At 45.4% G+C, this 27,332-nt stretch overlaps 5 protein-coding genes across 5 annotated transcripts in view; 2 read left to right on the forward strand and 3 right to left on the reverse strand.

The window, feature by feature from the left end:
* Positions 1-9,556, reverse strand: part of LOC131286015 (acetylcholine receptor subunit beta-like 2) — a 30,718-nt gene extending 21,162 nt beyond the window's left edge. Inside the window, exons 1-8 of the mRNA XM_058314872.1 lie at positions 9,472-9,556; positions 8,886-9,397; positions 8,685-8,817; positions 8,479-8,606; positions 8,109-8,284; positions 4,728-4,880; positions 1,674-1,753; positions 993-1,102 (exon numbers count right to left, since the gene is read on the reverse strand). Coding sequence (XP_058170855.1) covers positions 993-1,102; positions 1,674-1,753; positions 4,728-4,880; positions 8,109-8,284; positions 8,479-8,606; positions 8,685-8,817; positions 8,886-9,397; positions 9,472-9,556 — 1,377 coding nt within the window. The remainder of the gene's footprint in view (positions 1-992; positions 1,103-1,673; positions 1,754-4,727; positions 4,881-8,108; positions 8,285-8,478; positions 8,607-8,684; positions 8,818-8,885; positions 9,398-9,471) is intronic.
* An 881-nt stretch (positions 9,557-10,437) lies between these two features.
* Positions 10,438-16,281, reverse strand: LOC131286014 (importin-11). The gene is made up of 11 exons (XM_058314871.1): positions 16,020-16,281; positions 15,096-15,952; positions 14,856-15,031; positions 14,587-14,775; positions 12,641-12,852; positions 12,291-12,561; positions 12,011-12,224; positions 11,703-11,940; positions 11,263-11,595; positions 10,989-11,163; positions 10,438-10,904 (listed from the first exon to the last, which is right to left on the reverse strand). Exons 1-11 carry the CDS (start codon positions 16,247-16,249, stop codon positions 10,761-10,763), a joined length of 3,039 nt encoding a protein of 1,012 aa, XP_058170854.1. The 5' UTR covers positions 16,250-16,281; the 3' UTR covers positions 10,438-10,760.
* Positions 16,282-17,132: 851 nt separating this feature from the next.
* Positions 17,133-19,141, forward strand: LOC131286178 (asparagine--tRNA ligase, cytoplasmic). The gene is made up of 3 exons (XM_058315097.1): positions 17,133-17,151; positions 17,301-18,168; positions 18,242-19,141. Exons 1-3 carry the CDS (start codon positions 17,133-17,135, stop codon positions 19,014-19,016), a joined length of 1,662 nt encoding a protein of 553 aa, XP_058171080.1. The 3' UTR covers positions 19,017-19,141.
* Positions 19,142-19,849: 708 nt separating this feature from the next.
* Positions 19,850-21,034, forward strand: LOC131288047 (thiamin pyrophosphokinase 1). The gene is made up of 4 exons (XM_058317144.1): positions 19,850-19,930; positions 20,086-20,236; positions 20,308-20,471; positions 20,561-21,034. The coding sequence occupies exons 1-4, from the start codon at positions 19,916-19,918 to the stop codon at positions 21,032-21,034; spliced, it is 804 nt and encodes a 267-aa protein (XP_058173127.1). The 5' UTR covers positions 19,850-19,915.
* A 976-nt stretch (positions 21,035-22,010) lies between these two features.
* LOC131286083 (recQ-like DNA helicase Blm) lies at positions 22,011-27,302 on the reverse strand. The gene is made up of 4 exons (XM_058314948.1): positions 27,199-27,302; positions 27,032-27,134; positions 24,055-26,950; positions 22,011-23,309 (listed from the first exon to the last, which is right to left on the reverse strand). The coding sequence occupies exons 1-4, from the start codon at positions 27,300-27,302 to the stop codon at positions 22,021-22,023; spliced, it is 4,392 nt and encodes a 1,463-aa protein (XP_058170931.1). The 3' UTR covers positions 22,011-22,020.
* Between the last annotated feature and the right edge of the window lie 30 nt (positions 27,303-27,332).

Below are 27,332 nucleotides of genomic sequence, written 5' to 3' on the forward strand. Positions count from 1 at the left end.
ACTACAATAAAGTGTGCATATGAAATCCAAATTTCATGCATCCAGACTGAGTGTTTCACCAACTTTTTGCAACATTATTTAATTAGATTCACTATAAATATGTGATATATACAAATCGCGCACGCGTTCTTCTTCAACAATTAAAGAAACTTATTACATACTTATTCTTCCATGTTTCAAATCAAATGACCATATTAAATCTCGTAGACAAAGCATGCCTAAAAACAATACAAAACTATCCTTAAAAAGTATTTTTACCATCATCAACGGATTCAAACTATCGCTAAAAGCAGTTGATAGTTAATGAACAACAATCAGCACTTTACAATATTTCATTGATCATTGTCCGGTTAAATTATTAATCACCCCATTAACGGATGAATGGACCGCGAATGACGGTTAAAAATGAAAATTTCTGAATCAGATTTTAGATCCTCAAAGGTTCATAGGTAAGCACCCACAATTACCATATTCCACACTCAATCACGGTTCGAGTGTAATTCTAATGGATAGAATTATTCACAGCTTTTAAATTACGATTATCTGTGATCGACAGACATTTACCTAATTCGTACAGAAACTCATGACTGCAGCTAATTGAGATGAAATGTGACCGTTCGTCAATGGAGTGGATAAGGGCAGGCGAATAGATGATGTTTTTTAACTAAATTAAGGAAATAAATCTTCAAATGGTAGTAAATCAGTGCAGTGAGTTATTTCCCGCGATAAATCACCGTATTTTTCCACTCCTTATCGCAAATCTCGGATAATCGGTGGCGCGTAATTATGTTTACTTTTCACTTGACACACTATCACCTTGCAAAGTATATCAGAAAGGCATCAGTGCGTGGATGGGACGCATATTGTAGCAACATAGCCGACCCGGACCCGGGACGACTCTTTTGGGTTGCCACGGTGCGTTGCACGGCCTAGACGCCCTAACCTACGCCCTGCCGGCGTGGCGAAGGGCACAATTGTCGTCTACTACTCACCTCATTATCCTTATCAGCATCCTTAATGTGTTGGGCAATAAATCTTACCGCCTGTATTGCGGACAGCACCTCCGGTGATAATTGCTTCGGGATGATATTTTCCGCCTCGACTGCTCGTCGTCGCGTCGGGCATGAAAAAGGTACACCCGCCCAACATGAAGAACACCGAAGGTGCGATCGGATGGTTCCGGAAATTATTTCCAAAAGGTGTTTCCCACCGGCCAGCGGAACCGATCCATCCAGTGTCGTTCGTTCAGCGGACCGCACCGCACCGTTCCGGACAGTCGAAGGGTCGATGGGTTTTCGGTCAGCGTAGTAGATGTTTTCGGGGGGAAGATGAAAGGAAGAAAAACAATTTTAGAAAACCATTCCGCTCGACGGCATCTCGCATCGGTGGGAAAACACCGTAAACTCCCCGGGTTCCGTGCGTTCGTGCCTGCTTGCCTGGCGTGTACAAGAACTTGAATGGAAAATGGCGCGCGCGAGCACGAAATGGCTCATAAAATAAATCAAAATTTAATTATAAATTATCACAACCGAACGGACGGACAGGAAATTTAGGCTGACCGTGGGCCGTGCTGCGCGTGTGTACGCCGGCCGGTTTATGGGGATCAAAAAGTTGAACGAACCGGCCCCAAGCCGGGGTTGAATCCCAAAACCGGGGCCCTTCGAAAAGCTTACCTGAACCGTGGGAAAGATTAACTCCTATATTATCGAAACTGTCGCCACCCTCCTTGAATTCGCCTGGAAAATCACTAACACTGTGAAAGAAGTACATGGGAAAGCGAGAAAGAGAGTAAACAAGTAATGTGAGAAAGATGAAAACAAGTACGACGCAATCATGCATTCATAAAGTTACTGTCTACACGTATGACCATGACCGTGTCGTTAAGAAGTATCTTCACGAAAATAATTCTGGCGGATTACTAAGGCATAGGGAATCATGCCACCCCGAGAGAAAGCCTCGAGTTAGTGTGCCATAATGGAAGGAAAGTTTTCAAAATCATTACCAAGCTTGGAAAATAATACTTACATAAGACATTTTAAGGAAACGAAATAATTTTAGTTTAAAAAATATATAAATATTTTGTAACATTCTTGTTGCATGTAAAATATCATGTCATCATCAACTAAAGGAAAAGTGTTGGTCAAATCATTTGATAATCTTTTAGATATAGGCGACTAAGATGTTTAAACGGGGAAAAAAACTGAATTAAATAAACAGTACAAAAACAAGGGAACAATACGAAACTGTTAAAATTAATTAATCGAATGATATAACATTAATAAGGTATTATATTATATGCTTGTGTATACCTACAAAGATTGATATGTATATGTATGGTATGCTCTATTTAATTTGACTCTATAAATATTTAACAAGTTAGCAAAAAGTAGTAAATCAATCATGGTTTTTCAGAATGTTTGACATACATACAAAGAGCCATCTGTTGACTAACCCCAATAGATTATTTAAGAAGTCCAAATTTCTACTGGACTGTCCCATCAACTGCATTTCGTTTCATGTTTTCCATTTAATTAATTTGTGTGTAAGCCGACATGCATGCATGCATCGTCATGCACAACCAACTCTAGCAGTGTGTGGCTTGGGTGAAGCTAGCCAAATTGCAAGACCAACGAAATACATCCAGATCGGATCAAGATCGGATTCGGTTAATGCTAGAACCAAGACTACCCAAACCTGTCGGAAAAGTTTACCAACAGCGTTCGAGGGGATCGACCGTATCATGGCTCACCCTACCGGGCACTAGGGCACCGGGGCACGATAAACAAACACACACACATACACACCGACGACACACCCGGCTGTGGGTGGTGTTTGGTTGGGTGGCGGTTTGCCCGACTATCATCATCATACATCTTTTATGCTGCCACCGGTTCCTTGTACGACCCACGGGAAGAGCGACGTCGTCTTATCGGGCAATTTATCTTTCCTTTCACGGGAAGGCTTTCATGCGCAACGCAACAAAAACCCCCTCGTCCGCAGTCACCTTCTGCCGGACGCTCCGTCCGTCCTCCTGTGCTTGCCGCCCTATCCTCGGGGTAATGAATTTAATAATAATAAAATAATGTATTTCTCCTGCAGCTTGTCGAGCAAACTTCGTGGACCCGGGCAGCCACATCGAGCACTGAAGCGGATCGGCCCCAAAACCCTCCTCCTCCTCCCTGAGTTTTTTCTTCCCGTTGGCAAGCTTTCACCGGAACATGTCGGTAAGGCGTATGCGCTCCGGTTCGAGAACCGTCCGCCCGTGCGAGGGAGGCAAACTGTACACGATGAAATTAAACTAACTTGTTCTGACTTCCTACATGCATACGCCAGGCTCTAAGGAATGGCCTGGCACGGGAAGCTGCTCGGGAGGCGAGTGAGCTTGTTTGTTTTCTCAAGATCCCGTCCTCCGATGTGATACCGGTAATGGATAGATACACATGTAAAGATTGCACAAAATCGGTGAGAAGACTGCAAAAATATATTTACTTTTGCCTAACGCAAACATAAACACCATCTTTATGTTGTACATCGATTCCTTATTAGCTGACCGGTGAAAAACTTAAATAAAATTGCCCAAGCATAAGAAGCAACGAACAGAGTTCTTGAAAACAGGATAAACAAAATAAAATTACTATAGTCTATTATCTTAGTGATTGTAGCAATTATCAATTATAGCGATTAATATATAAAATACTGCACAACTAGAAAAGGCTTTATAGTATGATATGAAGAAACAAAAGCATTCAACAAATATGTATATTATATGAAACACTGAAATCTATTTATTCTGGTAGAAGATCTTAAAAACGGACACTGCTGCATCAAATAAAATGCATAAAGATTAATGACATTTACTTAAAAATTGAAGAGACAAATAAGTCAAAATACAATAAAGCCGTTTATACATAGCTCGAACATTTAAACCAAAGCTCTTACAATACCTAACAAATCGCAAAACTTAATAAAATAATAAAAAAAACATCTAAATATCTGTTTGAAAACAATAATTCCACTAGTATCAGCTGTCTCGTTCGACTGTGAAACATTTTCAACCCCCTCCTGCTTAGCACCCCCCGGCTAATTTCTCGATCGAGAGAAAATAATTCCATTTTGAAGAAATCCGTCCCGATAACGGTGACACATTTTATGAACCATCGAACATTAAACTCAATTAACGTTTATGACAACGATAACGATCATTAGGGGGCGAGTGTCGAGCTGGCTGATAATTCAATATAATGTTTTCCACAAAAGGGCAGAAAAGGTTCGAGGAGCATAAGGGCCGGCAAAATAAAAAAGTAAAAGCGAAACACTGCAGAGAAACTTGCGCCCAACGTTGCGGCGAGTTTTGTTCTTCTTTCTTTTTTTTGTTGTTGCCTCCTCGTCTATCGGGACAGATGATGACGTTAGTGACGATATTGATTACCGTGGACTTTGGAAGGAAGTGGACACTTTTTTTCCCAACCCGAAGCATGATTACTTTCCACCGATATATAAAATACATTGCCATGGGAAAATCAATATTGGAATAAAAAAACCAGCATCGTCCACGGGCAATTCTACCGACGAGCACGAGTGGGGATGTGTGAGTGCGTGTGTATGCAACAGGACAAAAAGAAATACTAGAAACTTCCTCCGATAAGAACCGAATCGGATCAAATTTTACGGCCGGACCTAACGTCCTTCGTTGGGGCATCAACCAACTCCTCGCCTCAGGCACTTACCTCATTTCGATTTCGTTCGTGTAGCCATTGCTCGGCGTCGAGTCGTCATAATCCGGCAGCGTGTACTTCGCACGGCGCATCATCAGGATCTTCGGCATTATCTCCAGGAACAGCCTCCGGACGAAGGGCGACATTTTATGCGTCGATGTGCTCCTGTGTGTGAAGATGGAACGGGGTGTTAGCTGGAGTTGATGGTTATGGGTGCAGTTTAACTCATCGCACCGACCCCAACGCGTCCGCTTATCGCACGTCACGATGGCGCAATGAATCTTCGGCACGAGTACGGATCAAATGCGACCGCCCGATACCGGGCACACGATGGTAACCCCCCATGGGAGTTCTAGAACCAAGCCTTTCGGGTATTCGGAGACATTTTCGATCTCACCTTTTCACGGCGGGATCCTATTTCTCGCCCTTTTGACACTGGTATGCCTACACGGCCGCCTCTAGACGGTTGCAGGTCCCTACTGTGTGGCCTTATCTTAATCCTTTCCTTCCACGAACCGATACAAAAACGACCATACACCAGCAATGGTCACATCGCTCAATGGGTCCTTGATAATTCGGAACGACAACAGCAAAAAAACAAACGCCATGAACCACCACCCAGCGGAATGTATAAAACACTCAACCGCTATAAAAAAAAACGGACACTGGAAGCTTCCGTTTTATGCAAGTGCCGGCCCAAGTGTGTTGTCATTAAAAAGGAAAGAAAGGAAAATCACGCACGTGCCGTCCCGGGGCGCTGAAGCGGATAGCGATCGACACATTTGAAGGACGCACGTTGGTATTATGCGAGTCCGTTCGTTCGTTCCACGAATTAATGGACTCAAGGCGTCGTCGAGGAAAACGCCATGACGGCCAGCGGTGATGAATAGAACGATGTGTCGTTTGTATGACATCCCCGGTCGCATCACTTTTCCCCCGTTCGACTCCCATTTCCCGTCGCCCTTTATACCAACGAATACAGAGGAAGTAACAAGTGTTATATACGCTCTCTCGACAGTTCTCCTGCGTGGTTGACACGGTGATACCCGTTTCCCATTCGCCATTTTTGGGCCGAAACCGGACCGAAACGTTAATCTTAAAGTGTGGCATGGAAACGGAATACACATCATCCGGTTTAATGGGGACACATAATTTTAATATGCATTACCTATGGGCGTACTCGGACTTGTCCTGGTGGATAGATACGGGCCGGCAAAAAGCACACACAACAACGAAGAAACACCACTCTCACACACACAGGGAATACGATTACGGATGATGTATTTTTTAAGCGTATATAACACCCACTTTACGGCTGCTGGACACCACCCAGCCGACCCACTAATGCGCCCACCAGGGTCATAAATTTGGTCCATCATTCAACCGCACCGGAAACGGTGGCTGCGGCCGGTGGCTGTAAATTACGTACCGTTACGTTGCGACGCCTATAATTACACGTCTTGAAATCTGCTGCGTTAAATTATTTATCGGTTTCCCATGAGGGCCAACCCCGTCCCGCATCCGTGTAAGCTTTTATAGTTATTGCCTCAGCCGCACAGGAGTGGTGTAGTATGTTACACAACGTTGTTTTTTTTTTTCATTCGTCCACTATATAACTCAATCACGTGATTAACAAATATGGCACATGAAAACTTCCTGCATAACAGTAAAGTTTAAGGTCGAAAAAATTACCAAAAAATCATTTTCCAGCTTGGTACAACTGCTCAATCACCATGTCATATTCGCATCGCATGGTGCGACAAAAGTCCGCACATTTCATCTACAAAAAAAAACTAGTAAGCAAGGATTCCCTTTGAAAAAATATTCACGGTTTTGTTTATGGATTTAAAATAGTCTCGTTTAGGCAATGAAGGCATATGAGTGCTAAAAAATACCTTCCATCTATTTTTTTTTTCATTCCATGTTTATGATTAGTGCAGAATAGGCACAACCAGTTTTCTATGCATGTGAAGACTTTTATGATTTGTAGGGGATAACTTGAATTATCTTGTTTTAGAAATAATTTAAATGTCCAAAGATTGTCGCCGATTGATTGATTTTTTTGCAACTAGTTTTCACCGAAAGAATTGTGTTTTGCAATAAGATATCTGTTCTTAAATAAAAATAAAAATCTGTTCTTAAACGGTATTGTATGACGGTAAAAAACCGGTATGATGGATAAACAGTAAATTATTGTATGACAAAAACAACTAGCAGTGTTACAACACTATAATTACAACTTGAGGGAGATGTCGTAAAATTTCTTTTGGGGAAAAACTAATAAAATTAATCTACTCCTTCCATTCGCGTCCGTTTAAATCCTTTTGCCGATGAGTTCTACTGCAAAAGCCATCTTGGTACTCGACCAATTACATGCAGCTACAACGTTACAAGATTTATAAAAAAACGTTTGTAACAAACAGGGCATTAGGTCTAAAGAAACCAGGCGTGTCTATTCCAATTAAACCCTTCACATATTTCAGAAATCAACATTTTACGTGTAACTAGAAACATCGCTTACAAGACATTAAAGTTTAATGCTTTCCATAACATTAACGCCTTAACATTAAAAATCAATGCTTTCCCTTACCATAAAAATAAAATTTGGGAATGTGTTTAATGAAACAGGAACAGGATACCAATGATCAATAACGGTCACTACGGACGTGAAGATAGAATAAAACTGTTGCTCATTCTTTGAGATTGATTGAAATTGAAATGTCTTATAAACAAATGCCAATCCAATAAACTCCTCAAAGTTTTTTTTATACCTGGTATGGATGAAACAGTGGGAGACATTATTTTAGCTATCAATTACAAGTGACAACTGTAAGTGAAACGCTGTAGAGCATGTGTAAGTATAAATATGTCAATAATGCATTGGTATTTAAAAACAATTTTTACTTTTTTTAAAAACAATTTTTACTAGTCTCACACAAATAAGTAAAACTAAAGGCACAAATGATGAAGTATGAACCTCATTTCGTTTGTGTTGCAATATTTAAAAAAAAACAAAAAAAATTTCCTCTATTACTTATACTTTTTGCTGAAAGTTTGGGGTCGGGAAAGCCGTTCGCCATTAAATTCAATTTGGCCCGCAAGAACAATTTAGTCGGACGTAATTTGTATAATCTGGTCCTTTTTTGGGAAAGTTTTGCCATTCTCTGATTTACCTGCAGTACATTTGCAAAAGAAAATATTATGTTCAATTAATTTAAAAATAATGAAATAAAGAACATTTAGGTGCGATAGGTTTCGAAAGAAATTATTATGGGCAATTTAGTTTGATAATAACGTCTGCATACATTTTCTCCCGAATAACAAAAACACACTTCTCAAACCCCTAAATCGAAAAATGTTCCCTTTGTCCCACGGGTGTTTCCCAACACTAACCTGTACCAAACGTTCAGCACGCAAACGGTCGTCCACACCGACAGCGAGACAAGTATCATCGTGAAGAGTAGATACTTGCCCAGAAGTGGCACGGCCAGTGAGGTCGGTGGGATAATCTCGGCCAGCAGCAAAAAGAACACAGTCAACGACACCAGTATCGAGATGCAGAGCGTGACCTGTTGAGATAAACGGGGAACAGCGAAAGATGCATTGATTACATTGGCATCGGTTTCCTTCTTCTTCTTCTGATTCTGCAAAAGCCGCGGAACAACTCAAGGGTACTTCCACCCGCAAGAGGAGGGCTACAGCTAATACGTAAGGATATTTGCTACCCGGGGGCACAAGTGCGCACCCAAACAGTGGTGCGTACCTTTTCGCCCGAGTCGCTGGGAAGATAGAACACCAACACCGTGAGGAACGTGATGCCAACGCAGGGAATGATCAGATTGACCGTATAGAACAGTGTCTTCCTTCGCATGGTGAGCTTGAACGTGATGTCTGTAAAAGGGGACAACAAACAGAACGCTAAGCACGCAGCACGATCGAGTGTTTACTGTGTCGCCTTCATCCGCCTACCTGAAAATGGTTCCGGACAGCACGGATAGTACTCCTCGTTGCGGCTTGCCGGAACTTCCAGTATGTCCCATTCCACCGACAGATAAAATTCACTCAAATCGATACCAATCTGTACGAGATTGCTGCCAGGGATCTACAAGTGAAGGGTAAAGGCATTCCAACAGGCCGTTCTATATTCTCGCCCTCTCCCAAGCGCCATACCTGATCCAGGTGTCGCAGCTCGACCTGCGCCCCGTTGTACGTCCACGAGCCAAACTTCATCAGGCACGTCTGCTCGTCGTACGGAAAGTACTCGACGTTCATCTCGCACGAAGACTTGTAGATGGCCGGTGGTTCCCAGAACACCTCCCCGGTGTACCGCAGGGTGGCCTTCGTCATCAGCGTAACCTCGTAGTTACCGTCCCAGTTGTTGTACAGCACGATGTCCGGCAGCCAGATCTGTTCCGACGGGACGTACAGCATCTCCACGCCACCGTACTCTTCCGGGTCCCACTTCAGCTTGTAGTCGAACCACTTCTGCTTCACCCAGAGGTTTGTCGTCATCACTTGGTTCCGCAGGCTAACCTCGATCAGCTGGGACAGCTTCAGTCCGAGCCAAACGGTCAGCGTTTCGGTGTTGTTTACGACGGGCCGTATCAGGCGGTTGTAGTTGCTGAGCAGATCGTCGTACAATCGTTTGGCGTCCGGGTTGGCCTCGATGTGGGCGACGGATGCTGTAACGAAAACGGACGGAATACTTTGTGAAACGTACTACTCCGAGGACAAAAATACGCCCCTCCCCACCTACCCTGGGCGGAACTCGATGCGACCAGACAAAGAAGAATCACTTTGGCGTTGAGCATTTTTATACAGAAATCGGTCGACAGCTTCATCACGAAAACTTTTCGCACCCACAAGCGCGCACACACACACACCAAACGGATGGTTTAGGAATTGTTTTTCATATTACAAAACGTTTTTCACCGTACAATTACAACCGCCGCCCGTGCACGCCCATTAGCACGGGATACGGAAAAACACGGATGCTGCAAGAGGGAAAATCTGGCATCAAATGGGCTCGGGCGATCTCCTGACCGTTGCGTTGAGAAAAATCGATAAGCTTAAATTTTGCGGAGAGACGGGAATCGCCCTCTCTGAGCTCAACGCAAGGATGCATACCATGTGCGCATGCGTTTGTTTACAAAACAAAGCCCCACCAGCGGAAGTAGCACGTGCTTTCGTTTATCAACACTCCCCGGCAAACAGGACACGCAAACACGCTGAATGCTACTACTATGACTACGGGGTCACCGTTGGTAGAAGGTTCGTTGCCACCGAGTGGGAGCTCGACGACACGTTGTGGGAAAACCACGTGTTACGTTTACTTTGATAGGTGTTGTTTTGTACTCTTTTCCATCTTTATTCTTGGTACAGGGTACCGTAGTATGCCGTGAATAAAAATAACACCCTTTTATATTCGTTATACTAATAAATGCATTAAGTTTATTTGCATACAGTTTTATACAGTTTATTTACAGTCCATCAAATGATCCGGGCATTCTCCAATTTTTCGGATCATTTTTCAATTCTGAGCAATAGTTTAACATATAAATGCTTCCCAATAATGATGGGTCCCCAAAACCCACTAGACATCCATTAAACGTACAACTATACAAAAGTACCATCAGTGAGGCTAATCAGCATCGTTGCTATCCGCGCCTGTAGAACCATTTAAACATTTAATTTGCATTTAAATGACACAAGATTGGACACAAAAGGTGTAGACGTGTAATTTATTAAATAAGTTCAATATTTAACAATCGCGCCCCTATAGATGAGTATACTGAATGGATGCTGATTATATGATTTAGAAATTGAGCTTACATCTTGCGGACGAGAAAAAAAAGAAGAATGTTAGAAAAAGAGCGTTCGAAAAATAAAAACCGCACCGTAAAATGACGAACGAATTGTGTACCGCAAATTCAACGTTAAAGTAGAGAGTAGATGCATGGATTTAAATGGAAATGGTTTTTTACAGCTGCATACGGAACTGTGGTATGCTGCCTGGTTCGCCATTATGAACGGGTGGCCATCGTTCTACTGCTGCTGCGCACCGCCACTCGCAGGCAGATCTATACCGAGCACCACGAAATCGCTCAGCTCTTTCAGAATTTGCAGATCGACGTGCGACATCAGCGATTGATAGCGTTCAGCACCGACATTGTTTTTAAGAACAATCAACTGCAAATTTAGAAAAGTTAATTAATGTTCATAATACAATTGAAAAAGCACCCCTACCATCCCAAGGACACCAAAAGCTCTTACCTGATTTTGCAGATAGTCCTTCAGCACTATCACGTGCGTTGGATCTCGCATGCAGATCGATCGGCACCGCGTAAAGTGAGGTGTTTCGTCGTGAAACACGTCCGAATCAATGAACCCGTATCCGTACAAAGTATTCCCAATTTCATCGTCATTGTCCTCTGTGAGAACAAGGGTACTGAAAGAATGTGCAAGCAATTGATAAAAACCAATCAATATGGTATCACTCTCTGTTGTTACTTGAAACTCCTATGGAAATTCGTTCGCGAACACTTACTCAACCTTCGTCCCCGTCTGCTCGTCCTCGTTCATTATATCGTTCAATGTTTCGGTGATGTTCGTCAAAATTCCGCCAAAGTTCTCAAAGATTACCTCGTTCGAAAACGGCAGCAAGCTGCCGAGGGCCAACGCGAGCAGCTTCTTCTCGTCGAGTCTTGTTACCATGTGCATACCCTCGAGCCAGTGGGTCAGAATTTTCTCCAGCGCATCCTGAGCGCCCATCTCCGACAGGATGACGCTGAACGTTACCTGATCGTTGATCAGCACCCGCGAGATGAGCTGCAGGTACACCTGTTGCACTTGTGGGTACTCCGAATGTTGATAGTACGCACTGGTTGTTTTCGTGTGTGGCAATTAATAAAAGAAAGACAAAAAAAGGCAGGTGTTAAAAACAACACTACTGATCCTGGGCGTGAGAAAAAAAAAGACCAATCTTACCGAAAAACATCAACCATGTACGGTCGCAACAGCTCGATGCCATACTTTGGGGCGGCGTGCAGTAGCGTTAGGAAAAACCGGTTGATCAATACCACGCCCTCGACGCGAAGATCCGTCAGCACATACTGTAAAGCTTTTACAACCTCCGGCCCATACCGCGGTAGGAACTGATCCGCATCGAGAAATATGTACGCCTGTACAATTGCCAAACACATGGGCATATTGCTAGAGGATTGCTCTGGAAGGGGTAAATAAAATAGTGTGTTAGCACAAGAACATTTGTCGTGTTGTCGTACATTACGACTTACGTATCAGAGGTACTATATTTTCACACAGATTAGCCAACTCTTGGTTCATCGTACGACTGTAATGTACAACCACAACCCACAGTTCCAGCCCCTCGTCGAGCAGATACACGTGCGACGGTTCGTTCACGTTCGTGCTCATCTCGATAATCTGGTAGATGAAGGAAACTATCTGCTCGGAGGGAGGTATTTCGTACAAGGCTTTTATAATCTGCAACTGCAAATGGAAAAGGGAAAGCAATCGAAGCGCAGCTGCCGATAAACTGATTAGACCATTGCTTACCAAAGTCGATATGATTGCACAACGCAGCATGTTGTGGTCGCGGCTCTCTTCCCACAGCAGCGGAAGATAGTGAACTAGGCTCTGCACGTCGATTCGCATGGACATGGACATCTTTTCAATGATGAACGTCATCACGTGAAGCACGGTCATCTTGGTTTCGCACTCAACCGCTTCCTTCAGGAGCACGAAGAGCAGTGCGATCGCTGGCTCAAGGAACTCCATGAACTGTTCGCCCACAAACTCAAAGTCGTCCATGATGCTACGAAGAGTTCTATCGTTGATGATTGGGAGAAAAAATAACTCATCTCGGTAAGAAGAACTGCTTTAAAGTAAAAATAACTGGTTCATACTTTGATGCTGTCAAGCGAACGGCAAGATCCTCCGTCGGGTGTAGCAGCTCCAAACAGGCTCGGTACACTTGTGGTCGCAGTGCTTTCGAAAACCTAACGCTGGTCCATCGCCCGACCAGCCAGATGATACGCTTTCGAATGATTCGGAAGTTGTGGGATTTAAATTTCAGCTCGTCCAGCAGCTGCTGGGTGAACCATTCGTCAAAATTAATCTGCAAAAATGAAATATTTGATAACACGATTAGAAACATTGCCCCAGCAAGCCGAAAACCATAGATTTCTAGGTTATGGAAAGCGTCCCTCCATACCTAGCCTTTGCTAATGTACGCCATCAACCAAGCACATCGTCCAATTAGGCACATAGTCACAGAAATGCTACTTTCACAGCTAGATTCACCGCTGCCAAAGTAATTGTCAAGAAGGAATCCCCTTTCCACTGCAATATCACACACGATCCTAACGTGACGCAGGTCAACCCGCCGCCCGTCGAAGTGACGATCCTGACACGATCAAGTTCCACTGTTAACTAACTGGGGATGGTTCCGTCCGAAAATTGGATGGTCCCTTTTGCCGCTAGTCGGTTCGTAAATAAAAGCGACAATGGACGACCTGAATTCGGATCGGGGTGCCTCATTCGGGTACTGTACTGTGGTACTGTACATTTCTACCAATACCAACGATCCTTCGAGCGCACACGTTCCCATGGTCGGGTATGGAAGGTAGAGCATGCGGCGAAGGGGAGTTTAACTATTTATCAAAGGTAAATAGAAGCACGCTCCCGTTAGTGGTCTCGCTTTTGTTGTCTTACTTTTAGAAGTTGGGATTTTAAAATCACCTTTCCCGCTCAGATTCAGTCCGGATAATCAATCACACAACCGGCACGACCGTATGTACTTGTATTATTTGCCATACACAGTGACAACACCCGATAGCGACTTTATAAATTGCACCCGTGAACCGCACAAAACATACTTTAGTGTACCCATTCGATCGATTCGATGGATTGAGGCTGTTAAGGGATTAAATGAACCAACAGCACAATATCCATACGAATAATACAGAATTCGATCAAAACTAGCAGCATCACCTTGATTTTTTTATAAATACTCCCTGGTGAATATCCCCTGGAGCAAAAGGAAACCTGTATTACTCTCCCAAATATCTTAACAATTCCACTTTAATTTAAAATCGATTGCAAATTTCGAATCGAGAATCGATTTCCGAAGTACAATTGAAACTTGTATGTTTCCAAACACATTGTTTTTAAACGCTCTCTATGTATAGAGTTGTATTCCTACTGTTCTGTAGCGATTCGAAGCGATTTAGTAGAACCCCAACAAAAATCAAAAGATGTTGCACATTTGCACATTCCATTAAAACTTTAGTTCAAAAAGAAAAAATATCTATGCCCGCAAAAACGAAAATAGTTTTTGTAATTTTAATCAAAGTTTGGCGAAACTGCTGGACCTTCTTCCACCAATTGTAATTGCTAAAATTGTTTTCTTAGGTTACTAGAAGAAGAATTTTCCGTTCATGTTTAAGGAATGTTCGTTTTAAAATAAACTGCAAGTAATATTATAAAACCATAAAGTCCAAAATAAATCAACTCTACAAGTTTTTCCGCTGCTTATAAATGAAAAACTATTTGTTCAATCATTCAACCACAATACCGCCATTTCAAAATAGAAATTAATGGCGGTTGCTGAAGAAACAATTGAATTCCATTTGGATGCAGTGAGTCATCGTCACACAAGGGTCCCCAAAAGCAAAACACAAACTGTGTGATCCCCCTTATCGCCTCGTACGACCACGCGGTACACGCAGTGCCAGTTATCTTCGCTCACGTAGCAAACAAATGACACGCGGCGATTGGTTTCCCCAACCCCAATTGGCAAGCCCACGCCCAACGTCGCAATCACCACTCGAAATCAAACCCCAAACCGTACCTCATCGAACAAGCTAAACACCGCCAGCCCGGTGGCATTGTAGATGGAGTCCTTTATCAACAGATCGTTCAGGTCGGAGTTCTCGGTGAGCGTTATCGATTGTGATTTCGATATGTATTTCTGTAGTTCCTGAATCAGCTGGGGACTGTACTTTTGGAATAGTATCATGTAGAACGCTTCGGCACAAGCCTGAAAGAAAAAAAACACAGGAAATAAATAATGAGAACGAGATGGTTCATCAATTGCAAATGCGCTTGACAATCTCTTACACGAAGGTTAAACTTCCACGAATCGCCCCCTTCGTCCGAGGTATACGCTTCCGGATCCGTGTCCCACTGTTCGAATTCTTCCGGCGTGAGCAGAAAATAGTGTACGATTATCTTCTCGAATATGTAGGTCAGTCGCTCCGGCGTAAAAAAATCCACCTTCGCACTGTTGATGCGCTCTATCGGAATGAAAAGATCATCAAAGTAAGTCAAGCTTTTTTTCAATCACCCTAACACCCGTACCTTTCGCCTGCTCCACATAGACAATGTTCTGCGAAAGGATACCCTTCAGCAGACCAAGGCACTGGATGGCAAAGTTGGGAAAAGTGATGACATTGTCCTCAAAGATTAGATTGGTGCCCTCGTGGAACACGTAGTTGAAGCAAAACTCGAACGATGTCGGCACAAACTCCACGAACGAGGCCGGATGCTGCTCGTAGAAGAGATTCATAAACTTCATGTGCTTCACGATAAACTTCTCCACGTTGCCGGTGAGCTTGCGGGCCAGCTCGATTGCTTCACTGTTGGGTGGCTGCACGCCACCGTCCCCCTGGTGCAATCGTTTCACACGCAACCGACACTCCAACAAATCTTTCAACCGTTGAAATGCAACCTTAAACAGCATCATGCAGCTTTCCGACTGGTGCGGCACGGTGAAGCCGTATATGGTCAGTTTCTTCAGAATGCGCAGGGAGATGATGGCTTTCTCCAGATTGGTGGCGCACTCTTCGATGGCGCAATTTTGTTCGCAAATGTTCTTGAAGAACAGCTGCGTAAACCCATCCCAGAGGTTCAGCACGAAATCGTACAGCGTTGAGGTAAGAAGCTGGAATTGGTGGCGATCGCGCTGCAATCGCTTCGAGTAGAGCACTTTGACGACGTGAAGCAGTACCAGAAGCCCCCGGAACTGGACCAGCGAATCTTCACTTTGTACCGCCTTCACGAGCGTTGGCACCAGTTCCTGCCATTCCGAGGGGCCATCGTAGCGCGAAATATTGCCAATAAGGACCGCTATCTGTACTGCTATCTGCTGGACGGGTTCATTGAATTTCTGTAGCAGTTGTTGCTTTATTTCCTGTTTCTCCTCCGGTGCTATCCCACTGGAAGAAGATGAAACATTAATTAATAGGGCATAACGATATGTGGGAAAAAGAACCTTGCACTTACTTCGGAGCGTTCTTACGCCAGTACTTTAGTACACCGTTCTTAAAATACAACGACGCCATCCATCGAACGTTTGCGTCAAGCGTTTGGTCGGAAAATATTTTCACCAGCGTCAGGTGGAACCCTGGTTGTATTTCCCATTCCGCTAGCTTTTGCTCGGCTGGTTTCAGCATTTGAGCATCCTGACTGCAGGCGTACATCAGCGCCTCGTAAACAGCCGATTCTGCGGACATATTGCTTTTGTTTCTTGCTTATCTTTGAAGTTTATTTGTTTTTATGCGAGTGTTTCTTGGTTTTCTGCAACGCCAGAGCACGGGCTGTGGAATAAAATTTCACACAAATAAAGCAATAAAGCAGCGTTCCAAAGAATTCCCAATTGTTGCCCGACCCATATGCATATGATTTATCTGCCACCATGCACCATAAAGTACCTTAAAGTATCAACATTTTCTCCAAACCACCCGCCCGACAGCTGAAAAATTGGTACCAGATGATGAACTACAGCTCTTGGCAACCTTAGCTTCCAGTTCAATCCACTTTGTTTTCCTTCGGAAGGCTGTTTCGGATAATTTTTACAGCACACGCAACTAACTGCAATGACTAGTGTGACGATTTTGCTTCGCAGTAAAAAATGCAGGAATGCCCGGTTTTGACAACTGCCAAGCGTTTTGTCAACAATCAGCTGTTGTAAAGTCAACAATGGTAATTAAAATATTTTTCTTTATTTCCTGCAAAGCGAAGGGTGTAATAAATTTAAAAATAAAACATGTTAATTGTATGAAAATCCTGTACGCCGTAAAAGCGCTCTACGAAATCTAAGGTTTATTTTAAAGTGATAGAAACGCTTCAAAATCTTCCGACAAACGCTTCGACAATCAAATCCGTACAGCAGTGTGTATTGTTCCAATTTGCTTAGCACCGGCACCCCGGAACAAATTCGGAGCACCAGAACCGTATACTATAAACATATTTACGCAAAACACCACACGACAGCATGTTACTTCGATTCACTTTCCATGCATTTTTCCAAACGGTGGCACAGTTATCGTTCTTCTCTGCAGAAACCGCATATTTTACGGTATATAATCGTTCCCTGTGTTTAAAACCACCCAAAGTATGGAGAACTTAACTTTAAGTAAGTATCTAGTCCATTTCAGTGTACTATTTCTCGGTTGTGTATCGAAATAGTGTCTATCCTTATGATGCTGATGCAATGCAGTATTCGTATTTCTTCTGCCCTTTCCTCCCTACACACTCGTACCTATAATTTTTCACTTATTTTAGGTGAACTGTACACTTCCGAAAAACGGGGCAACGATGAAACGGGCAAGGGAACGGAACAGGAACCGTTCAAAACCATCCTGCGGGCAATGAAGCACGCCGGTAAGGAACCGTTCCCGACCATTTACGTCGACAGCAAAGACGAAAAGTCGGAGTCACCGTACGAGGTGGCCGCCAAGTCGCAGCTGAAGAAAATTCAGAAACTCTGGGTACGCGACAACAACAAAGGCGACAAGCAAAAGCGCGAGGAAGAGGAGAAGGCCAAGAACCGCGAACAGAACCTGGAGGAGGCGAAAAAAATCACCATCCAGCAGGATCCATCCTGGCCTGAGGCAAAACCCATTAAAATCATCCATGGCTCCAAGAGCCGCGACGTACGTGTGCGCATTTACGGATGGGTTCATCGGCTGCGAAGGCAGGGTAAGGGCTTGATGTTCCTCACGCTGCGCGACGGGACGGGTTTCCTGCAGTGCGTACTTACGGACACCCTGTGTCAGACGTACAACGCGTTGGTGCTGTCGACAGAATCGTCGGTGCAATTGTTTGGTACGCTGAAGGAAGTACCGGCGGGAAAAACCGCCCCAGGCGGACACGAAATGCGTGTGGACTACTGGGAGCTGATTGGGCTGGCGCCGGCCGGTGGTGCCGATGCCATCCTCAACGAGGAAGCCCACCCGGACGTGCAGCTGGACAACCGGCATATCATGATCCGTGGTGAAAACACGTCCAAGGTGTTGAAGATGCGCGATGTGGTGATGCAGGCATTCCGCTCGCATTACTTTGACCGTGGCTACACGGAAGTCACTCCACCAACGCTCGTCCAAACGCAAGTCGAAGGAGGATCGACGCTGTTCAAACTTGATTACTTCGGGTGACTATCAAATCTAGGCTGTAAACAATTACAATAGTATAACAAATTGTAATACTTTTTTTTGTATTTCCAGTGAGGAAGCTTACCTTACCCAAAGCTCCCAGCTATACCTTGAGACATGCATCCCGGCACTGGGTGATGTGTTTTGCGTGGCGCAAAGTTACCGTGCGGAACAAAGCCGCACACGCCGCCATTTGGCTGAGTACAGCCACATCGAAGGCGAGTGTCCCTTCATCACCTTCGACGAGTTGCTGGATCGTCTCGAGGATTTGATTGTTGACGTTACCGAGCGCGTTCTTAAATCCCCGTGGGGATACATGGTGCAGGAGCTGAACCCGGGCTTCGTCGCACCGAAGCGTCCCTTCCGCCGGATGAACTATGCCGATGCGATCACCTGGCTGAAGGAGAACAACGTAACAAAGGAGGACGGTAGCTTCTACGAGTTCGGTGAGGATATTCCCGAAGCGCCCGAGCGGAAGATGACCGACACGATCAACGAGCCGATCATGCTGTGCCGTTTTCCGGCGGAAATCAAATCCTTCTATATGGCCAAATGCGAGGACGATCCACGCCTGACGGAGAGCGTCGATGTGCTGCTGCCGAATGTGGGTGAAATCGTCGGCGGATCGATGAGGTCGTTCAAGTACGATGAGCTGATGGATGGCTACAAGCGCGAAGGAATCGACCCGAAACCGTACTACTGGTACGTTGATCAGCGTGTGTACGGCACGCAACCGCACGGTGGCTACGGGCTGGGATTGGAGCGGTTCCTCTGCTGGCTGCTCAACCGTTACCATATCCGAGAAGTTTGCCTATATCCTCGGTTCCTCGAGCGATGCAAACCTTAAAAAGGTAAAAGACATGCGTGAACGAAACATGAGCATTTTTCTGGCAACGCTTCTCAAACAAGCCATGCACGTTTTGGCTCTGCTTATTTAAATGTTCTAATAATAAAGTTTAACTATCTCGGCAATACTTCATCGTCAAATTTTTCTTTTGTGTCTTCTACATAATAAAGTTATTTTTAATGTCTATTTAATATTGCAATATTCCATGGAAGCATATCAAAATGAATGTTATCTTTACAGCATTTGTTGGTAAAAAAGGATACTCTTATTGTCTCGAAAATGAAAAAAAAAATTCCTATCAGTTTTATAAACTATGCGTAAAGGCAAACAACCACTTAAACACGTTTATCTTCCACAGTGTTGTCAGAGGATTTTTTAAATTATTTTAATTCGCAATAGCGAAGCGCGTGTTGTTAAAAAACTAATGGAAGATCCGTTCGAATTTTAGATCTCTGTTGATGGTTTTGAAATCAGTATGCGATGAGACAGTAAACCCCATAGAATTCTTCGAAGAAGAATTTGTGAAACAATTTTTAGACACCCGGATTAGCAGAGTTTGCCAGCCCGCGCGGAACATCCCTGTGTCCGTCGATGTTGTTTCGAATCCGGTGTTGCTTTCCGATGCCGGTTCGATTTGACAGTTCTCGTGTTCGGAACGAAAAGCGCAGCAAGCGAGTTTTATTGATGTGCAGATCGTAAACATAAACAGTACGTTCACTACGAGTAGTGCACGGCACTTGAAGCGTGAAACGTGTATCTAGTTCAAGCATAGCTGCGTGGACGGTAACGTGCAACAAATTAACGGAGGTGGCCTTTCACGGCAGAGGTCAAAAGAACGCAAGCCCACCACCACCACGTGAACCACCGTCTCCGGAAACACGCACCTTCAAGTCCCTGCGATGCCCAACGATGACGTAAGGAGGCGCGATTTTGTTTTTTAATGTTTTTCATCAAACTTCCGTTACCCTGGAGAACAACGTGCATGGATTACGATCAATCATCTAATACTTTTTTTAAAGATATGTTTTCAGTGATGACTAAATGTTGGATCAAATCGATATTTTTGCAGTTTACGAACGGTGGCAGGGTTGTAAAATATTACAGCTGGAGTCCTGGCGACCTGATCGATGGCAACGCGCTGGACGATACCTTGGCGATCGTTCTCCTGAACCGTCCTATCCTTCTGGAGAAGCAATACTTCACTGCGCTATGGAACACTGGTAGGTGGTGAAAAGTGAAAATTTGTCATTTTGTGCGTTAAACACAAAAATTCCATCTGCTTTAACTTCAGCCAAAGTGCGTGTAGCGGTTGATGGTGGAACGAACCGCTGGGTTGACTTTGTGAAGGACAACATCAACCAGGAGTACCAACTCAAGCCACCCGAGCTTGTGACAGGGGATTTCGATTCGTGCAATCAGGAGGCCATGGAATACGTTGAGCAGCTCAATTGCACGGTACGGTGAGCACTGTAATAGAAACCAAAGTAGTCATTGGCCTTCCTCACCGGTTCCTCTAGAAGGGTTGTTTGTATCTTACCCAGCAGATCGTAAAAACGCCCGACCAAAACGCGACCGATTTCACGAAATCGCTCAAGGTGCTGCAGTCACATGGTTACGATCGGCAGGTAACACGCGTCCTGGCGCTGTGCGAATCGTCCGGCCGGCTCGACCAGATAATGGCCAACATTAATACGCTCTTCCTAGCGGAAGCCATCCTTCCCGGGGTCGGTGTGTTCCTGCGCTCCAGCAATTCCCTTTCCTGGCTGCTTCGGCCGGGCGTGCACACTATCGACATTCCCCAGCGGCTCTTGATGGAAAAGATCTGGTGTTCGCTCGTACCGATCGGCCAATCTTGCCAGTGTACGACCGAGGGACTAAAGTGGAACCTGGACGGAAGCCGACCGCTGCAGTTTGGCAGTATCGTGAGCACCTCAAATACTTACTCCAAGGAGCAAGTGCATATTGTGACCGATGGCGCGCTCCTCTGGTCGATGGGAACGACCCCGAAGGACATGTGATAGGAGCTTCATAATAGCTGTGAATGTTACTTGACGTCGTAAGCACTCAAGCAGGGGTTCCCGAGCTGTCGACCAATGATACTTGAACACCTTTCCTTTCCTTTCCTTTATCTGTAAATAGCCAGTCTTTAGGCCGCCCGTTTGGATGGAATCTGTTTATTTTGTATTGTTTTTACACCTTTTCGGCCCTTTATACAAATTAGCACCTACATATACGTTTTAGACCAAAACTTTAGATCCTGTTAACCTCTTTCCATTTCCCTACTTTGCGGAGAAAGTAGTAGTTATTGTTACCTGGTTTGTAAATGTCCATGTTATGAACATGTCCAAGTAGGAATTGCCTTAAATTTGCATTTTTATAGATGCTGATTAGTACCCTAGAAAAAATATCTAGATGAAATAAGGCGCCGATAGATAAGCAGGAACATAATCAGACGATATGGAGAGTTCTGATTTGGACAATGTTTTCTCTATGGCTCAAGTCTTTGAAAAAATAAAGATTGAATATTTAAAACAAATAATTTATCCATTTCTTTAATGTCTTTCAAATCGGGATATTCTAAATATTCAATTGTTATTTTCAATGGAATGGCTTTCACTATTTGCCTTTTGGAAATGCTAAAAATGAATTTAAATTTCCATTTCTTATGGAGTTTGATAATTATTTGGAAATGGTTATTTATAACAGAGCATCAACCGCTTACGATTTAGTGAGCAGGCTTTATACTTACATTCTTATCTTTTTGTAAAAAATAAGCTTATACCATCGAAAATTGCGTCGAAAATCTCCCACGATGTTGGTCGATCGAAATCGATCAATCGTTCGAATATTCTATTGCATTCCAGAACCCAAATCCAAATCTAGCTAGTGAACTCCTGGAAATGTTAAAAAAACGTGATTAGAAATGTTTGTCATTTTTATTTAACAAAAATAAACAAAAATTAAGAAGTATAACACATTTAATATCGAGTCCATTCGCAAGCTGTCAATAGCCACCTGGCATCGGAAGTAACCCGAATCCGCCGCCTTCATGCCCCGGCGGTGCCCTAGATCCACCACCACGACCCCTACCACCTCGACTACTGCTTCCGGCCCCTCCTGCACCCCGTTTCGATGTACTGGCTGCGGTTTTCCGTGCCGGCGTCGATTTGGCAGCAGATTTCCGTCGACCGGTCCCTTTGCGAAACTTTTTCGTCCTAGCATTACCGCCGGCCCCCGTCCCCCAGCTACGTTTTCGCTTATAACCACCACCGCCCCGCCCGCTAGTGTTGGCTTGTGATGCTTCCCTGGCCAGCGATCCCCAGTCGGTACCGTCTGCGCCTTCCTCTACATCGCTCGAGTCACCATCGGACAGTTCGAAGGGACCAACCGCCGCCTCCTGTTCCTCCTGCGTGTCCATCATCATGCAGAGCTTTTCGGCCGCATAGTTCTGGGTAATTTCCAGCAGCTGCTTGCCGTACTTTTCGAAGTTGGCCTTGGTAACGTGCGGTAGGGCGAGCATTTCGGCCGGTGACTCTGGCAGCTTCTCGGACATCGTCTTCAGCGCCTGTATGTTCATGATCGAGGCGAGCGTGGCGTTCTTCTGCATCGCGATCGCACGGCAGATCTCGAGCAGATCGTTGTAGCAGCGCGTCTGCAGATCCCGCAGATTCGCACCGATCTGCGTATCCGTAGCAGCAGCCCGAGCATTCGTAGCCGTGGTGGTTGCGGTAACCTTGCCACGGGCCTGCCGCTTCTCCTTGATCGAGAAGTCGATGCGCACACGGCGCCCTACCAGCGTCTCGATCTTGCTGCCGATCTTCAGGTACGCCTGCGGGATATCGTTGCTGAAGATCAGATCCTCCTTTAGGTACTCTTCGATCACGAGCTTCCGTAGCAACCGCTGAATATCGCAACGTTCCCAGCTTTTCAGCTTCCCGTGGTACTCCGTCCGCTGGTGGCCGTTTTCGAGCACTTTCTTGTTTTCGCTTCCCTTGAGTATCTCCACCAGGTGCAGTAAGGTGAAGCGGTTCCGGCCACCGCACAAATCGCGGACGGCCTTCGCTATCATGATGCAGTCGTTCGTCACGTCCAGCGTGCGATACTCGCCTTGCATCAGACAGTTATCGCAGGCCGTCTCCCGGTTCGCCAGGCACTGCTCGCTGGTGAAATGCTCGGCAAAGTACTCGAGCTGCTGCGTCCGCCGACAGTCGGTCACATTCTCGCAGTAGTTTACCATACGGAAGAGGTTGTTCAAATGGATCTGTTTCGCCTCCAGCGAAATCGTTGTGTCATCTGGAGGACGAGAAGAAACATAAATGAACGTTAGCGTAATCGCCCGCTTTGCAGGCAAATAAAATGAATACCCAAGTTAATTCAATTCAAATAGTTTAACCCAGTTAAACCCACGAAAATTCAATTCAGTTTGTCTCAAGCTCATAAAAAAGTGCCCTGAAAGTTATATGAAAACAGCAAAACTTAGCGGATTGACTGCTCGTTTGCCTGAAAGGCGAGTTAACAATTTAGATTTTTTAACCCGACTAGGTAAAAAGGCCCGGTTACACGGGTCCATGTTGATGAAAGAATTTGAATTAAAATATAGTAGAGTTGTGGTAAATTCAGTAAATCAAAACCTCAGCCCAGTTAGTAGATTGAACCTGTATCAAACTGTTAGAGGCTAATCCAAATACTGGCTATTCTTATATAATATTGGCTCACTGGTTGACTTATGACATGTTCATGACTGAATGGTGATGAAAGATTTATCTTGCTAAAAAGAGGAATTGTAGGTCACTGAAGGCTTTACCTGAGGGATGTGTTTTATATTGGTTGCATATCATAATTTCCTAATTATCATCAGGCCAAAGCCAGTTAAACAAAAAAACTGGACAATACGATCAATGCAATGCAATGGGATGAGCGTTTCGAGAATTTCCATACAAAGATGAGGTGTTGAAAAGATGTTATTGCGTTACTTTATCAAAGTAGACGTTTGCCTTTTTTTGTAATTTAAAAAGGATTTTTAGTAGCAAGTACTCACTGTCCATCATTTTCCGGTAGCGCAGCATGTCCGAGTAGTTGTAGTAGAGAATACAGGTGGCCGTCTCACCGTCGCGTCCCGCCCGTCCCGACTCCTGATAGTAGCCCTCGATCGACTTGGGCATGCAGAAGTGAAGCACATACCGAACGTCGGGTTTATCAATGCCCATCCCGAACGCAATGGTGGCGCATACCACCTTGATTCGATCGCCGATCCACTCCTTCTGCGTCGCCTCACGCACACTATCGCTCAGCCCGGCGTGGTAGCTTTTCGCCCGTATGCCCGACCGTCGGAACTCGTCCGCCAGCTGATCGCATTCCTTCTTCGACAGGCAGTAGACGATACCGGTGTCGCGTGGAAACTGCTTCCGAATCAGCTCGATCATGTCCGTCTTGGTCGAGGCGCCCTTCTTCGGCAGCACCAGGTACTTGAGGTTTGGCCGGTTGAAACTGCAAAGGAACCAGCGTGTGTCACGGGCTAGCTTCAGCTGTGCGAGCACATCCATCCGCACGCGTGGATTAGCGGTGGCAGTGAGGGCGATTATCGGAACGTTGGGGAACTGCTGGCGCAACACGGAGAGTTTCTTGTAGTCCGGTCGAAAGTCGTGACCCCAGGCGGACACACAGTGTGCCTCGTCGATCACGATACGCCCGAGCAACCCCCGGCGATGCAGTGCACTGAGCAGATTCTGCAGTTTGGCTGAGGAGGAAATTTTCTCCGGCGTAAGATAGAGTAGCTTCAGTTCCGGGCAGCTACTGTACAGGTCGTCATAGATCCGCTGCACATCAGCCGCCGATGCTTCACCCGATAAGTGGCCCGCCGGGATGTCAAGCGAGTTTAGCTTTTGCACCTGATCGAGGATGAGCGACTTCAGCGGACTAACGACGATGGTAAGGCCGGCGGTGAGCATCGCTGGCAGCTGGTAACACAACGATTTCCCTCCCCCCGTTGGCATCAGCACGAAGCAGTCCTTTCCGAGCAGCGTTGCATTAATGACCTGCAGTTGGATGGGTCGGAAGGTACGCAAACCGAACGTCTCCTTGAACACCATCTGTAGCCGGGTCGAGTGTGGATAGGACATGCCATCGAACTCGCCCGTAATGCCATCGTTACGGACACCTTCATGAAACCGGCCTACTCCACTGTTCGCGGGTGCCTGTATGCCGGTAGAAGCGGACGAAGAAGTACCCGGAATCGATTCCATAATGCACGATTCATCCAAAGAGTCGTTGAACATGGACGGATCGTAAACCTGCCAACCATCGTCGTCGAGTTGGGTTTGGACGTTTTCGATAAATTGCGTATCCCGAACGACCACAGGTGGTGGTACCGGTTCGACCGGGAAGGTTATCCTCGGTGGTGCTGGATCCACCCTTCGCAACGATGTGTCCGGAGTGATGAGATCGATCGCACTAAGGTTTGGCTGTTGCATCGATCGTCCTTGATCGGCCAGTTCGGCCTCCCGTAGGCTATTCATAATAACATCATCGGCCACCAGATCATCATCATCGTCGTCGATAACATTGGCCGCTTTGAATGGCGATGTATCTTTCCTTTTTGAGCTACTGTTGTTCATGAGCGTGGCATCGGAATTGTTAAGCAACGTTCCAGCGATAGGTTTTTTAAACACAAACAACGAACCACCGGTGGATTTTGTAGGTGCAACACCAATCGACCCGGGTGTACCGAGCGTAGCAGACCTTGATGTTAGGGAAGATGGGACGAAATCGGCCTGCTCGTCCAACCCACTTCGGGCGTATTCCTGTTCGATGAGATCAAATTCCGCTTCCGACATGACCACTTGCTCCGTCCTTTTCGACTCCTTTCGCGGTGGAGTGCTTTCGATGATGTCCGCATCATCATCGGGATAGTCATCCGGGTCGAAGGGTGGTTCGTATGAGATGGAATTGTATTCCGAACCAATCGCCGATCCGGTACGCTTCTTAGGCGCCTCGTCCAGTGCAATGGCTGACGGTTTGGACTGCTTGTTTTTCGATGATAACCGGCGCATATTTCCCAACACTCGCTCGTTCACTTTAACCTTCCCTTGAACACTCTCGATGGTTGTCTTCAGTCGCTCGAAACTTTCTACGTTGAAGTTGGAATCTAACACCCGAAAACACTCGCTTGGAACCTGCGAAAAGAGCTCATAGAACCGCTGCAGCAGTCCCAGCTGAGTTTCCTGAAGAAATGGTGCATTCTGGCGGATGTCACGCTCATGCAGGCTTTTCGGTTTGAACGCTTCATTCGCCGTGACCTCTTGAACGTACTCATCCACTTCGTCAAAACAGAAATGGTGCGGTTTGTTCTTGCTGGGGCTCAGTAAACGCTCCAACTCGGACACATTGCCGGGTGGCAGTCGATTCACCACCGATGGTTCACCTCTACCCATTGTGGACGAGCTACTTCCGACCGGGGTCGAGGTGGAATGTGTTTTATTCTTTCGTTCGAACACATCGTCTTCTTCGGGAATATCGTTAAACGACCCTCCGAAAACGTTGTCGGAGCGCAGTTCCAACGAAACACGAGACCCGCTGGCCTTGGGCTGTTTGTACTCAAACCTACTGGGCAGTTTCACTGGGCTGCTCTTGCTAAGCTTGTGAAGATTCTCTTCCAGCTTCTTTGTCGCTTCCCGGTACCGTGAGTCGTTGGCCAGGTTTAGCTCGATCGGATCGTAATTGATCGGCTTTAGTGCTGCGTTACCATTTTCCACCATCCGATCGAATTCGTCGAACCCATCCGTACTGCCCTTTGAGCTAGTCTGTTTACTGATTTCATCCATGAAAATGTTTCTTGGCGGAAGCCGCTTCCGTTCAACGGGCGAGAGTTTCGAAGGCGACCTACTAGCATCGTCCGAATCACTGTGAATAAGGTTTATTATGGAGGCGGTTGAACGCTGGAAACAACAATGAAGAGAAGTATCAATCAATAAACAGCTCTATGGCCGTACCACCACCAGCACAACCGCCGTACTTACCGACACGGGAACTTTTGGTCTAAATATGCTAGGAGAGTAATTGATTGCTGCTTGCTCGCTGGAAGTTGTCGAAGTTATGATTGGATCACTTTCGCACGAAGCACTGTAGCATAAAAGGGACATATTATTCACTCGGTCGAAGAATCACCCACCGGTTCGCAACAAACCTTGACGATTCCGTTGTTTTTGCAAGTTTCGATACGAAACTTGTTAAACTTGTCTGCCTCATCGGGTCCACTGCTCCACGACTTGAAGATCCCTTTCTAGACATCTTGAGCCTTTTTCCTGTTTCTCGAAGCAC

Source organism: Anopheles ziemanni, chromosome 3, assembly GCF_943734765.1.
Source record: "Anopheles ziemanni chromosome 3, idAnoZiCoDA_A2_x.2, whole genome shotgun sequence".
Classification (NCBI taxonomy): domain Eukaryota; kingdom Metazoa; phylum Arthropoda; class Insecta; order Diptera; family Culicidae; genus Anopheles; species Anopheles ziemanni.